The sequence below is a fragment of the Rhinolophus sinicus genome, chromosome 18 (assembly GCF_057876585.1).
Source record: "Rhinolophus sinicus isolate RSI-liver-muscle chromosome 18, RSI-T2T, whole genome shotgun sequence".
NCBI classification, from domain to species: domain Eukaryota; kingdom Metazoa; phylum Chordata; class Mammalia; order Chiroptera; family Rhinolophidae; genus Rhinolophus; species Rhinolophus sinicus.
This window is the reverse complement of record NC_142518.1, coordinates 35011953-35027088: the sequence shown is the minus strand read 5'-3', so window position 1 is coordinate 35027088 and position 15136 is coordinate 35011953. Positions and strand designations below refer to the sequence as shown.

General features: G+C 35.0%; 1 protein-coding gene across 12 annotated transcripts in view; it reads right to left on the bottom strand.

Annotated features, from left to right (window-relative positions):
- Positions 1 to 15136, bottom strand: part of KDM6A (lysine demethylase 6A) — a 198304-nt gene that overhangs the window by 115963 nt on the left and 67205 nt on the right. For 10 of the 12 annotated variants that reach the window (XR_012493466.2, XM_019717929.3, XM_019717926.3 and 7 more), the window contains exon 4: positions 11886 to 11935. The exons of the other annotated variants lie outside the window; for them this stretch is intronic. Coding sequence is in view for 9 of the 10 variants with exons in the window: in XM_019717929.3 (XP_019573488.3) it covers positions 11886 to 11935 (50 nt within the window). In the remaining variant the exon portion in view is untranslated. The remainder of the gene's footprint in view (positions 1 to 11885; positions 11936 to 15136) is intronic. 12 annotated transcript variants of the gene reach the window in all.

Here is a 15136-nt window from a genome sequence, read left to right as displayed (position 1 = left end):
ACCAACTGCTTGGAATGTAGAACCACCTCCAAGTCATTAGATAAAGACAACTCAAAAAAGGAAAAATATAGGCCAATTGCAATTATGAAGAAAGATGCAAAGATACTACCAATCCAGAAATATCTAACAATAATAAAAACTTGACACCGATTTGAACTTACCTCAGAAATACAAGATTGATTTAAGGAGAAAAAGTACAAAACTATCTCAGTGGATGCAGAAAAGGCATTTGTATACAATGCTTTTTGCATGAAAAATGTTGACTTCTAAATTGAAATTTTTAAAAGTTGGCTTTCATTAGAGTAAGGAAGTTCCTTTCTGTTCTTAGTTTGCTATTTACCACACACACACACACACACACACACACACACACACACACACACAAAAGAAACACACAAAACTTTAAGTAATCATACTTAATGGTAAAAAAATATTTAAAATATTCCTTTTAAGAAGGAAACAAGACAAAGGTACTATATCACATCTTTCAATTAATACTGTGTTGGCATCCAAGTTACCACATAGGCGAAAAATTCACAAAAATTGGAAATGAACAAACAAAATTATAATTAATTACAAAGGTTGGGTAGTCTACACATAAAATCGAAAGTGACATACTCAAATTAGCCAAGTTAGTAAATTAGTGAAGTTGCTTGACGAATTTAACTTAACATATAAAAGCGAAATCCAGTTCTATATACCAGCAAAGATAAAAAATGAAACATTTATAATATCAATAAAATTTCAAGATATAAAATACATTATAATATGCACAAGAACTTTATGGAGTTTAAATAAATATTCAAAGTCAATGCAATTCCAAAATATCCCTGGAAGTCACTGTGATTTATTTATTTAAGTTTATGACTGTGATTTCCAGCACTATAGAATTTGACTAGATACTGAACAAATATTAAGACAAATCTAAGCCTCCAGATCTGTGCTAACTGTTGCAAATCCATTTACCATCTATCTGGCCCTTGCTTTCCTTTCTCCCACTTTGAGGGCCCCAACAATAACCCAGGCTCTAAAACAGGAGTCCACAAACTAGCCAATTTTTTTCTTTAAGGGCCAGAAGCTAAAAGGACTTTTATATTTTATAATGGTTACATTGTAAATGATTAGCTAAGTACATACATAATATGAATAGCTGATTTTGCCTCTTGGCCCACAAAGCCTAAAAAGTTACTATTTCACCTCTTTAAGATAAAGTTTTTGGACCTCTGCTCCAGACCAAGAACTTGGGAGCTCTCTAAACAACCTATTTGAACTTTCTTATGCTGACTCAGTTCCCTTTTTGGAATGCCTTTCCAGGTCTCCTTTCTGGAAAACTCTCATTAACCCTTCCCTCAAGTTTCAACTGCTCTGTGGAGTCTTTCTTAATCCCCACTAAGACTCCCATACCCTTTACACAAAGACACACACTTCTGCCTCCCTCATAAGCCCTCAACACCTCCAATACATCAGTCACCAAAAACTTACGAGGTCGGACAATTAAGTTCACGAACTCATCCTAGAAAAAGTGCTACATACCTCACTGCTGAACAATCACTATGGTCACCTTCGAAGTACGCCCCTTGGGAAGCTATGCATAGACGCCAGGGCCTAGTCCACCCTTCAAAGCAATTTTGGAACTCTTTTTCTGGAATGGCCATCAGAGCTGTTGTCATATTACCATTGATGTCCTGAATGTCATCAAAACGTCTTCCTTTCAATATTTCCTTTATCTTTGGGTAAAGAAATAAGTCACTGGGGGCCAGATCAGGTGAGTAGGGAGGGTGTTCCAATACAGTTATTTGTTTACTGGATAAAAACTCCCTCACAGACAGTGCCCTGTGAGCTGGTGCACTGTTGTGATGCAAGAGCCATGAATTGTTGGTGAAAAGTTCAGGTTGTTTAATTTTTTCATGCAGCCTTTTCAGCACTTCCAAATAGTGAACTTGATTAACTGTTCTGTCCAGCTGGTACAAATTCAAAATGAATAATCCCTCTGATATCAAAAAAAAAAAGGTTAGCAACATCGTTGCAACAAGTTCCCGAATTTAATTGTCCAACCTCATATGCTTATTTGTGTCTCCTTCACAAGAATGTGGGCAAGTTGAAAGTAGTAACTGTCTTACTTATCCCTTTATTGACAACAAAGCCCTTGTCAATGAACGTAAAACAGCCAGTTAGTGACTGACATAAGTAGTTTAACAGAAAAATTCACTGAAAAATCAGAGGAACACAGATTGCACCAGTTCATCGACCAGTTTGTGCTGACCAGCGGGCTTCCTCAATCACCTGAACACAGAATGTCCAGTCCATAAAGTAGATTAAATAATGATTTCTAAGATGTGTTCTGCTTCTAAAATTGCAAACTTTAAAAAGAATCTAAGCCTTATTCTCAAATATACTGCTTTTTAACTTTTCCTACATATTCTTTAAAAGATCTCATTCTCTCGGTCTCTGCCTTTCTGGGGGGGGGGGGGGGGGGGAAGGGGGGGAATTCCAGGTTAAACATCATGCTTGTTGAAATATAAAGTTCTAGCTTCCCTTAAAGTTCTAAATATTCGCATGTTTTATAGCTTCAAGACTGGTATATTTAAATACTTGATATATTTCTAAATTCAAAACGTGAATTTGAATTAGAAGAATCTTGAGTTTTTTCCATTATAATAATTATCTCCATAAAATCTCTCCCCTACCCAACATTAACCCCAATCCCACATCAGTGCAACATTAACAAAAAAATTAAAACCATATGGGAGCTAAACTGGCTAAAGAAAACCTTGCTAACCATATGGGAGCTAAACTGGCTAAAGAAAACCTTGCTAATAAGCCCCCATTAGGAAAGAAGATCACAATTTTCATCGCTGGTAAGAAATACACCATTACAATCTTCTAGCATGTATTGAATCAAGGAGTAAAACAAACTTCTTTGGTGAGTCGGCTTTAAGGACATGAATTGTCTAAATTTAGCATACCAAAACATAAGCAAATTAATCTCCTCCACAAGCTCTGATTTCTTGAAGTACAGTAGTCCTCCCTTATCTGTGGTTTCGCTTTCTGTGGTTTCAGTTACCTAAGGTCAACCACAGTCCAAAAATATTAAATGGGAAATTCCAGAAATAAATAATTCATAGATTTTAAATTACGTGCCGTTCTGAACAGCATGATGAAATTTCGCTCCATCCCACCCAAGACCTGAATCATCCCTTTGTCCAATGCATCCATGTTGTATATGCTCCCTGTGTTAGTCACTTAGTAGCTGTCTAGCTTATCAGATCAGCTGTCTGGCTTATCAGTGCTTATGTTCAAGTCACCCGTATTTACTTAATAATGGCCCCAAAGTGCAAGAGTAGTGATGCTGCAAATTCAGATATGCCAGAAAAGCTACAAAGTGCTTCCTTTAAGAGAAAAGGTGAGTACAGTACAATAAGATATTTTGAGTGACCACATTCACATAACTGTTACAGTATAATTGTCCTATTTTGTTATTAGTTATTATTGTTAATCTCTTATTGTGCTTAATTTATAAATTAAACTTTATCATAGGTATGTACATACAGGAAAAAAATAGTATATAAGGGGTTTGGTACTATCCATGGTTTCAGACATCCCCAGGGGATCTTGGAAAGTATCCCCTATAGATAAGGGGAACTATTATAAAAGTGTATTGCAAATTGTTTAATAAATTACACATGATAAAAGTAATCAGAAAGCACCAGGACTTCTTCACATTTAAACATACAGTGCATATCCTTACAGTCTTCTACTTGTATATGGAAATACATAGCATTAACAGATAACATACAATTTTTTATTCCTACCTTTTTACTTTATACCATAAACCGCAACAGCAATTTCTAAACTTATCTGATTCGTAACTGAATTTAGATTTTGTTGTCATTGTTGTTGAAGGGGATCAAGACATGATACCCCAAAATACGCTACTTTGGCATAAGAATTACTTTGAGCTGACAGATTTTAATTGCTGAAATCCCTTATATGCTAAAAGCAGAGCTTCCCAAAGAACTCAACTGTCACACAACCCCTCTCCAAGGAGCAACTCTAACAGACATTGTCCCAAGACTATCATATCTCCCATCTAGTCCCTTAAGAGCCCACTTATCCTTCCAAAATCATTTGTTTTCCCCTAAGTGCCCTGTCTCCTGCTCTCCATCACCTACTAAATCAGTATATAACCCCAAATTCTAACCACCCTTGAGTTACTGAGTTCTCCTGAAAGTTTAGGCATTACATGTGTAAATAGTTTTTTTTTAATATGTTAATCTGTCTGTTGTAAGTGTAATTCACAGGCCCCAGTCACAGAACCTAAAAGATCAGAGGAAAGGTTTTCCTCCCCTACACTGTTTCTTAATTCTTGTGCCATTTCTACATGGTATACAGAATAAACTGTGAAGTTTTTGTTCTTCTATGCTAGTATTAGTAAGGTGTTTATAGTCATGAGAGAATTGGCAAATTTTCACCATTTCAAAATGGCTGTCATTTATACTAAACTAGGTAAGAAAAAGTATGGTCTCTCAAGAAAACTTTTAATTACATAATAAACATTTAATTTTCAAATGTTAAACAGAGACAGATTTCATTACATATTACAAATCAATGATCCCTAATTGACTTCTGAATTTTAAAGTTTATCACAAATCAGCCACCAAAACACTTTGGGTATAAAAACCCTGACTTGAATTGACAGAAGTCTTTACAAGAATATAATCTATAATACTGTACTATGTATGATGCCAGGTAGATACATTTATCAGGGGAATCACTTTGTGAGTTATATAAATATCCAACTATGGTGCTCTATACCTGAAGATAATATTGTCAATTGTTTAATTGGGGTTGGGGGTAGTAAACAGAAATAGGCAGATTCTGGTGGGACGATATGGTAATCTGAATAATGGCCCTGAAGATGTCCATATACTAACCCCTAAAACTGAGAATATTTATCTGACACAGCAAAAGACACTTTGTAGTTGTGATTAAATTAAGGATCATGAGATGAGAGTGTTATCCTGGATTATCCAGGTAGGCCAGAAGCAATCACAAGTATCCTTAATAAGAGGGAGGCAAGAAAGTCAAAGGTCAAAGAATGCAATGTGGGGACAAAAGGTAATGTGACATGGGGCCATGATCCAAAGGAATATAGGCAGGCTTTAGAAGCTGAACAGACAAGAAAACCGATTCCTCAATTGAGCCTCCAAATGGAATCAGCCCTATTGAGACAACTTGATTTTAACACCATAAGACTCATTTTGGACTCTGGCTTCCAAAACTCTGAGATAATTAAATATGTGTTGTTTTACCCACTAAATGTGTGGTAATTTGTTAAAGCAGCAATAGGAAACTTATAAAGAAGGCCAAACTTGGAGAAGAAAAGTTGTATGGAGTGAATTCCCATTTTCACAACTATTAACTTGATGCCAGGCATAGTACGCATGACAGTGGGTTACTGGTAGAAAAATCAAGTCGTTCTGAAGATTCTGAAAAGCAGAAGACTGAAACTATAAGAAATCAAATCCCACTGAATCAAGGGAAATCCGAGAAGGGAAAGAGCCAGAGAGGGAAACCCTACATTCTGTCTCTCCACATGTCTGGCTGACTCCTCTATGCAAGTTAGCCTCAAAACAACTAAGTTAAAGACAAAAGATCTAAACTGATACTTAAGCTGCCACCCAAGAAAACGGAGTTTGCAGTTCAAAGCCAACAAAGATAACTGCCTGAGATAAAGAGGAAAAAAAACACTCACTAGAAAAAAATAACAGAATCAAGAGTTAGCATAATTTTCATAATATCCAGTACCCAACACAAAATTACACAACATACATAGATCCTGGAAAATAGAACACATTCTATAGAAAAAAGAAAAATTGAAATCAAACCCAGAATGACAAAGATCCTAGAAATGACAGACAAGGATTTTACAGTGGCTATTTTAATTATCAGCAACTAAATAAAACAAAAAGTGCTCATGAATATTAAAAAGACAGGAAACCTCAACAGAGAAATAATAAAAAAGAACCCAATGGAAAAGCAAAAACTGAAAAATATAGTATCTAAAATAAAATTCAATGGACTGAATAACTAAATTAAGATGATAAAGGAAAGAGAAAATGAATTTCAAAACAGACAAGCAAATTATTCAATGTAAAGACTGACGAGAAAAAGAAAAAACAAAAAGCCCCTCAAGGACATTTATATAAAAACAAATTATCTAACTTACGTGGAATTGGATCCCCAGAAGGAGAGAACAGAGAATGAACACAAAAATTACTTTGAGGAAATAATGACAAAAATTCCCCAAATTTATTGCAGGTTCAAGATGCTCAAATGGGATAAATATGAAGACAACCACGTAGACATATATCATGATCAAACTATAGGAAGCTAAAGGTAAGATAAAAAGAAACTCTTGAAAGGAGCAAGCAATACATTGTATACAGAACAGTAGTTCAATTTAGAGCTAATTTGTCATCAGAAAATCTGGAGGGGCAAAAAGAGAGAACTTCACTTAAAAAAAATAAGGCAAGTGAACTCTGTTGTAGCTGCTCGCTTGAGGGTCGTGGAGGAATTCACTAGTTAGGCAGAAATATAGAAGGTTTATTAAAGTAAGAGAAGAGTCCGATGGACAGAACCTGCTGGAAACGTACCACGTCGCGTCTTTGTTTGGTCTCAAGTTTTATATTTTCTAACGAGGATGTAAATTGCTTAGGCCAGTAGTGGAATTTTCTATTGACTTTGTCTGTTGGGGTGGGGGAAGGTACAGTTAATCTGTTTATCACAACCTTTGCATACGTTATGTAGATTTAAGTTGGAGCCCGGAATGGATCCTATACAGATGCAAAACCTCTCTCAAGTCACAGGGCCAGCACTGGGACCAAGTAAATAGAAACATTAAAACTGGTCTGCATAGTAAATGTATAGGAAGCAGAATCATTAAGAGGCAAAAAGAAAAAAAAGCTTTCAAAAAGTCCCAAGCTAAATTACATTCGTTAAATCAAATTATACTGGAGAACCAAATGTCAAAATAAAAAATTTAGTGAGACCATTACAATCCCTCTGTCTTAGCATACCCATAATTCTCTATCCGGAAAAAATACCCTTAAAAATGAAGTCAAAAAAATATTTTCAGGTAAAAGAGATTCATCCCCACCAGACTTTTACTATAAGAAATGCTAGATAAAGTTCTTTGGCCTAAAAGAAAATGATAGTACATGGAAACGATTACAGAAAGTAATGAAGAGCATCAGAAATGGTAAGGAAATGGGTAAATATAAACAATTACTATTACACTGCAATATACAGGCCTGTCCAAAGCAAAATAACATCTTGGAGTTAATAATGTAGATCTAATACATATAACAAGTATTGAAACAGGTTAGTTAGCATGTCCTTAGGTAGACAGGGAGGTCCCTGGTGGAATAAACAAAAGACAGCCATATCCTGAAACTCTAGGTTTTGAAATCACTCCTTTGCTCCAGGACAAAATGAAACAAGGCCTCGAGGTTAATCTTAAAATTCCTTTTGGCCTAACAAACAAAGCAGATCTGATAGATAAAAGTGGGTTATTTTGCTAATTCCTTCAGGATGGGCAAGCAGAACAAAACCTGGTAGACAAATTTCATTAAAAGGTATTAAAAAGCCCCAGCTCCCCTTCCCTAAGCAGGCAAGGGGAAGTTATAAAAGTAAGAGCTTTTGCCTCAGTCACTGGACACCCCCATTCAAGACCCCCTCCCACTCAGGAGCTCTGACCCTTTGCTTTCAATAAACTATCCTCTTTTAAAAACTCTTTGCCTATCCTGGGTCCGTGTTTCCATTCTGCAGTCTCACGAGACATGATCCCAGCCCTCACTCACTCCAAAGCCCCCTACATCAGTTGGGGACTCACAAGAGACACATTCCTCCTTCGGTATCATATAAAGGACATGGGTGGGTAAGATACAGACCTATATGGTTGCAAACTTTTTATATTTTATGTGAATTGGCACAATATTAACAGACTTGACGGTGAAAAATTAAAGGTGTATACTAGAATCCCTAGAACCACCACTGAACAAAAAATCAAAGAACAGCTGAAAAGGCCAATAGGAAAAGTAAAGTGAATTGTAAAATAGATTCAAATATCAAAAGAGAGGGGTCAGGTAAGGAGAAAAATAAGACCAAGAAATGAAGGGGACAAACATAAAGGAAGAAAGTCAAATGAAAGATGCAAACCCAACCATATGAATGATTATATTAACTGTAAATAGTTACAAGTAATGTAATAGTTTACAACAATGCAAGTAAAAAGCAGAGATTTTCAGACTGGGTAAAAAGCAAGACCCATTTATAAGCTATCTACAAAATCTGAAGACTTATAAAAAGATAACAATAGGTTGAAAGAAAAAGGATAGCACGTAAATAACAAGCCTAAGAAGGATGGCATGGTTGTATTAATACCAGATAAAACACATGTCAAGACAAAAAGAATTACCAGAGGTAAAAAATACTTCATAGTAATAAAGGGGGGCCAATTCATCAGGTAAAAATAGCAATCATAAATGTGCATGTACCGAATAAGAGAGCTTCAAAATATAGTAAAGAAAAAAATACCAAAACTAAAAAACAATTCCATGATTATAGGAAGAGATAATTAACTCGCATAATTAAATGACAAAGACAAAAACAATCATAAAACACAGAGATTTGAAAAACCCACCACTTTTACTTAATTGTTATTATAGCACAATACAACCCACAAATGCAAGTCATGGGTTTGTGTTCAAGTGTTGAACCAATAAAGAAGTTTCAATACATTTCAAAAGAATGAAATCATACAGCGTATGCTGTATAAATAAAAATTAGAAATCATTAACTATGAGATATTTAAAATAACCGAAATATTATGATCAAACTATAGGAAGCTAAATATATTACAGATCTCCAAGGTGTCAGAGAAAGCACAAGTTAAAGTAGAAAACATTTTGAAATGAATAATGAAAATACAAAATATAAAAATTTGTAGACTACAACGAAAGCAATACTAAGAGAAATATATAGTTTCAAATAATTATATTAGAAAAAAAGATAGAAAATCAATAATCTAAGCTTCCCTTAGGAAACTAGAAAATTATACACAAACTAAGCAGAAGCAAATAATAAAGACAATCGGGAATCGATGAAATAGGAAATCGATGAAATATAAAACAATATTGAAGGAACAAACAAACAACATCCATGGGGGAAAAAATCTGATTCTTTGCAAAGGTTAATGAAGTTAATAAACCTCTAGCCAGAGTGATTAAGAAAAAAGAGAAGACCAAATGACCAGTATCAGGAATGAAAGAGGGTATACACTTCACTTAGATTCTAGTTATTAAAAGGAAAATAAGATTTTAATAGAAAAAACCGTAAACTAACAATTACATAATAAAGACAAACTCCTTGAAAGAACAAAACAGAACTGATTCAAGAAATAACAAACCCTGAACAGGTCGGACAATTAAGTTCACAAACTCATCCTAGAAAAAGTGCTACATACCTCACTGCTGGCTATCACTACGGTCACCTTCAAAGTACTCCCCTTGGGAAGCTATGCACTGATGCCAGAGCCTAGTCCACCCTTCAAAGCAATTTTGGAACTCTTTTTCTGGAACGGCCATCAGAGCTGTTGTCATATTACCATTGATGTCCTGAATGTCATCAAAACGTCTTCCTTTCAATATTTCCTTTATCTTCGGGTAAAGAAAGAAGTCACTGGGGACCAGATCAGGTGAGTAGAGAGGGTGTTCCAATACAGTTATTTGTTTACTGGCTAAAAACTCCCTCACAGACAGTGCCGTGAGAGCTGGTGCATTGTGGTGATGCAAGAGCCATGAATTGTTGGCGAAAAGTTCAGGTCATCTAACTTTTCCACACAGCCTTTTCAGCACTTCCAAACAGTAAACTTGGTTAACTGTCCAGTTGATACAAATTCAAAAGGAATAATCCCTCTGATATCAAAAAAGGTTTGCAAAATCTTTGCAACAAGTTCGCAAACTTAATTGTCACACCCGGTACAACGGAATTGAATTTGTAGTTAAAAACCTCTCCACAAAGAAAACTCTAGCTAGACCCAGACATGACTTTACTGGTAAATTCTATTCAACATTTAAGGAAGAAATAATAGCAACCCTACACACACATCAGAGCAAAGAGCAGTTCCCAGCTCATTTTATGAGGCCAAAATTACCCTGATGAAAAAATCAGACAAAGTTAATCTGAAGAACACTACAGAGTAACATCACTCATGAACAAAGGTGCAACAATGCTTAACAAAACACTACTACGTTGAAGCCAACAACATAAGTGACTAAAAGGGGCTTACCCAAGGAATATCTGAAAAATCAAGCACTGTAATTAACCATATAATAAACTTAAAAAATCCATAGGCTCTCAGTAGATGAAGAATAATAATTTAACAAATGCCATACCTATTCATTATAAATGATTAGGGAAAAAAAAAAACAAACAACCCTCCAAGTAAATCTAGTAACAGAAGGGAAATTCTTCAATCTAAAGCTACAGAAACCTTACAGCTAATATCGTATTCAATGATGAAAACTCAGTGTTTTCCCCCAAAGATGAGGAACAACACATAAATTTACTCTATAACCCAACAATTACATTCCTGGTTATCTACCCAAGAGAAAGAAAAATATTATCATATGTCCACACAAAAACATGTGCACAAATGTTCATAGTAGCATTATTCACAATAGCCAAAAAATGGAAACTAAAACGCCCATCAACGGATGAATGGATAAATAAACTGTGATATATCCATACAATGGAGTATTATTACACAGTAAAAAGGAATAAAGTATTAATACATGCTACAAAATGGATCAACTTCTAAAACATACGCTAGGTGAAAAAAGCCAGTCACGAAAGACCACATGTTATATAATTCCATTTATATGAACTACCCTGAAAATACAAATACATACCGACAGAAAGTGAATTAGTATTTGCCAGCGGTTGGGCATGAGGTTTCATTATGGGGAGATGGACATGTCCTAAAATAAGACGGGTTATGATAGTACAACTCTAAAAATTTACTAAAAGTCACTGAATTGTGTAGTTAAAACAGCTGAATTTTTGGTGTGTAAATTATACTGCAATAAACTTTCTGAAAAAAAGATAAGCCACAGACAAAAGAAGACATTTTCAATACATTAGAAAAACTTACCAAAATATGTTAAAATTTTAACAAATCAAAAGAAAGATAAACTAGGCAACAGAAAAATCCATCTAAAAAGTGGCAATTCAGATACGGAAGCCCCACTGGTCAATAAACGTATATATAAAAGTACATGGTATAAAAGAGTAACCTGCCCAGGTAACTTTATGCACTGTTTAAACTAAGAAAATAGCTGATTCATTGCCATGTACAGTTCTTCATTTAGGTAGGTCATTTTAAAAATGGTCAGGTTCAGCTGTCCTCAGAGCTTCAATTATAGACAGACTGTAACAGGAAAGATTTCCATTACAAGTTTCCCATTAAGCCTTCCCTTTACAGCTTGATACATCCATCTTCAGCTTTCTTTTATTCCTAGATACCAATTTAAGAAAATCAAAGAAATTTTGTTGCCCCTTGGTCTTGCTTGCTTTCAAATTCTCACACTTAGGATCATCTTTGGCTAACAGATTGTGTCAGAGTAATCTAATTCTTTTAGTAAAATACAAGGTGATTAATACAAGATTGCACAAAGAACACTTATTTTTCCTTTTCTAATCCCTGTTCCCTAGAAGTAATATTTTTAATTAACAAAATACACAGACCAAAATTCATTAGAGTATAACTAACAGCAACTTGCCCAAAAAGCAAACAGGAAATAGGCATGCAAATGTGCACTAACCTTCCAGTAGTCAGACTGTAAACTGTAGTACCTCTGGTATGCAGATAATGCTGAGAGAAAAAAAGAGTATGAGTCACAATTATATCCCATTTCAAAATCAATTAATACAAGAAACATTAAACATTAAAAGAAATATTGTAACAACCTTCCCACCAAACCCACCTCCCAGCAGACAGTGATATTTAAGACCAACAATTTAGAAATCCGGGGGCCTCATATTCAGTCAAACATAGTAATATATGTCAAATATATCGGAGTTCAAGGGTGTAAAACCATGGTCAGATCTCGGACCTGCACCTGAACAGAACCTAGGTTACCTCTTGAATCACTTGACCTTCCTCAGAGACCAAATCTGACAAAAGGATTAAGATTTTCCAAGACTATTCCACAATACAATGTATTATTTGTTCTCACAAGAGATCTTACTTCCAAAAAATGAGTAAGAGCTCAACCACCTCAAAGGGCAAAGGAACTATTTCGTGTGTGATGCTTCCTTTAATACAATCAATAAAAAATCCATCCCAAGCTTCAAATCAGTTTTCCATAATTTGAGTTTTGTTTTCCAATAGACAATATAGTGATTATGGTAATAGTAAAAACAGTCTATGCATCCAATAGAGAATTGTTCTAGCTGTATGACAGAATGCTATTCAGTAAAACTGAAATATTACAACCTGTGTTTCTCAGATGGAAAGATTAACACGATACACTGGGTTAAAGAAAGATGCAGAGTTTAATTCAATTTTTAAATACTGAAAATGTAATATAAGTCTCTAGATTTATATCAATGTTTTTTAAAAAGATTTTCCTCTAGATGATAAAATACTAATGGGTCATTAATGGATTCACAATTTCTTAAGTATTAAAGCACTGGCACCAAGCTAGATGCAGTAGAAATACAGATGTGAACAAACACATAGCTGTTGGTCGCAGGGTCTTTACTTACCTCTTATGGTTATATGTATCCTAAAGCTTTCTTTTAAACAATGAACGCATTATTTGTGTAATTGTTAAAATAAGTGCATTTCTTGTGTTAAAATTAGGGTGGTTAACATTTCAAGTAAGATCCAAGAGGAAGGCGACAAGATATAGCAGGAAAAATATAAAGAAGCTTTAGGCAAACCTGGGTTCTAATTTGACTTCACCACATCCTAAAAGACTGTGACATCAACCCATTTAATCTAAATTATTTCCTTACAAATCACAAACACCCTAAAAAGTTTTCCAGTAACAGCATAAGGCATAATTAAAGAATAAAAAGAGAAATCCAAAGCCATATTATAACTCGTCTGGAATTAAATAAAGAGAGATCTAGAGAAACAGAGTAAGGGACTAAAGAGGGATAACGATTTAGTAGGTGATAGAGATTTCAACATGCTTGGAAATATTACGGCTCTGGAGTTAAGATTGTGAAAACAAGTGAACGAAGGCATGCCTGATGACAAGTCCATACAGACAGCACAAGGATGAAAAGAAACAACACTGTAAGCTAAGGGTGATAGCCTTGCCAGAAAAAGGGACTCTACTTCAGAGTTAGATGCAATATAAATGCAATGAAGGAAAAGATTTAAAATTCAACCCATACGCCTATATTAGATCATGTAGTAACTACAGGCACAACTCAGCATTTCTCTTTTCATCCCTAGCCCAATGTGTAACACTATAGGCATCAGGTTACCTGCTAGTGGGTGAATCTGTGGGTATGGAAGGAAAGGAAAGGACAAATAAGTCAGTTGTAGTGTGTCATTTTTAGGCCAGAACAGTTTGTGGTTGCCTACGGGTATTAGGTCAATAGATTTCTTTGTTTTGCTTTGTTTTTCTGAGGCTGAACTGAAAAGTTATATTTATGCCCTGGGATAAATGACACCTCAGAGAGCTTATATTAACTATTTCAGTGTATATAAATGATTGATGTGCCTAGCTCTCTAGCTACCTTTCTGCCTTCCCAAATCTATGGATGCCTAAAACACATCTCTTCTGATATGTAGCAATATATAGTAATACATATTAGCATCTGAAAAACCCTCTGGACAGTATCCACCACAACAGACGTTTGTTTCTATGTGCCTGTCTCTCCACAGGTTTAAAAAGACTTAAGATTACAGAGACAAGCAGACAGGAATTTGGAAAAGCAAACAAGCAAACAATTCTTTTACTCCTATATCAGCATCTTCACTGAGGTCTTCAAGCCCAACTAGCGCATCTACTGAAATCTCTACTTCTTTGTTATTATTAAAATAACATGCTCAACGTCTTTGTATCTCACATTTGGCTTACTACAAGAGACAATGAGTAGGTGTCTTCTTTGTGTTCCTTCAGTGTGTTCTGCCATCAGCTCTCTAGTTCTTGAAGCTACTATAACTTGCTTGTTGCTTGGACATGTATATTGGTTTCTAACAACCTGGGTCATGGTCACTATTGTGCTTCCTTGGGTATTTCTCAATTACATTTTCTAATTCCAGACCATGAGTAGATTGAACAAATTCAGTGATTCCCAAATTGCAACGGGAGGGAGTGGAGGCACTAGATATTTTTTTTTTAAAACATGAAATACATTTAAATGAAGTTATATGGAGAAATGGCATACAGTGATTGTGAATGAAATGAAAACACATGAAACGATCACCTTAACTGTATCGGCTTTCAGAGATATAAAACAGACATTCTGTGGATATTATATGCTAGTATATGTCAATATTCTGGATTTTTATTTCATTTTATTTTACTATTTCAACACAAAGTAAATTTGCATTGTATAGCAAACATATGTACTATGTAAACTAATTCCCAATGACTATCTGAAAGGAGATTTTTAAACAAAGAGCAGATTCTTAAAAGAATCACAACCGTTGGTTCCAACAGCCACAATAATAAAGAAATGAACCATTGAAGAATCAAAAAAAAGGGGGAGGGTAATTTTTGGAGAAGCCAAATTCAAAATTATTTAAAAACATGTGCTTTATGTTCTTATACTATATATATCCTAAAATGGAGTACTGTCATTCCACCCAAGAATGACAAAAGAGAATACGACAAAGAAAGCGCGCCAACTCTGATTTAAGACTTCTCCACATTAACAACTCTGGTACATAACTTGCCCTAGCCATTTGTAACTGCTGAGGAACTAAAACAACCAAAACTGATTTTGCCCAAAAGTGACAGACAATACAACAAATGAACAATTATTTGAAGGAGGAAAGGAAGGAAAATCTATCATTGGCCGGATTTCAGGGAAACATTCTAGCTCACCA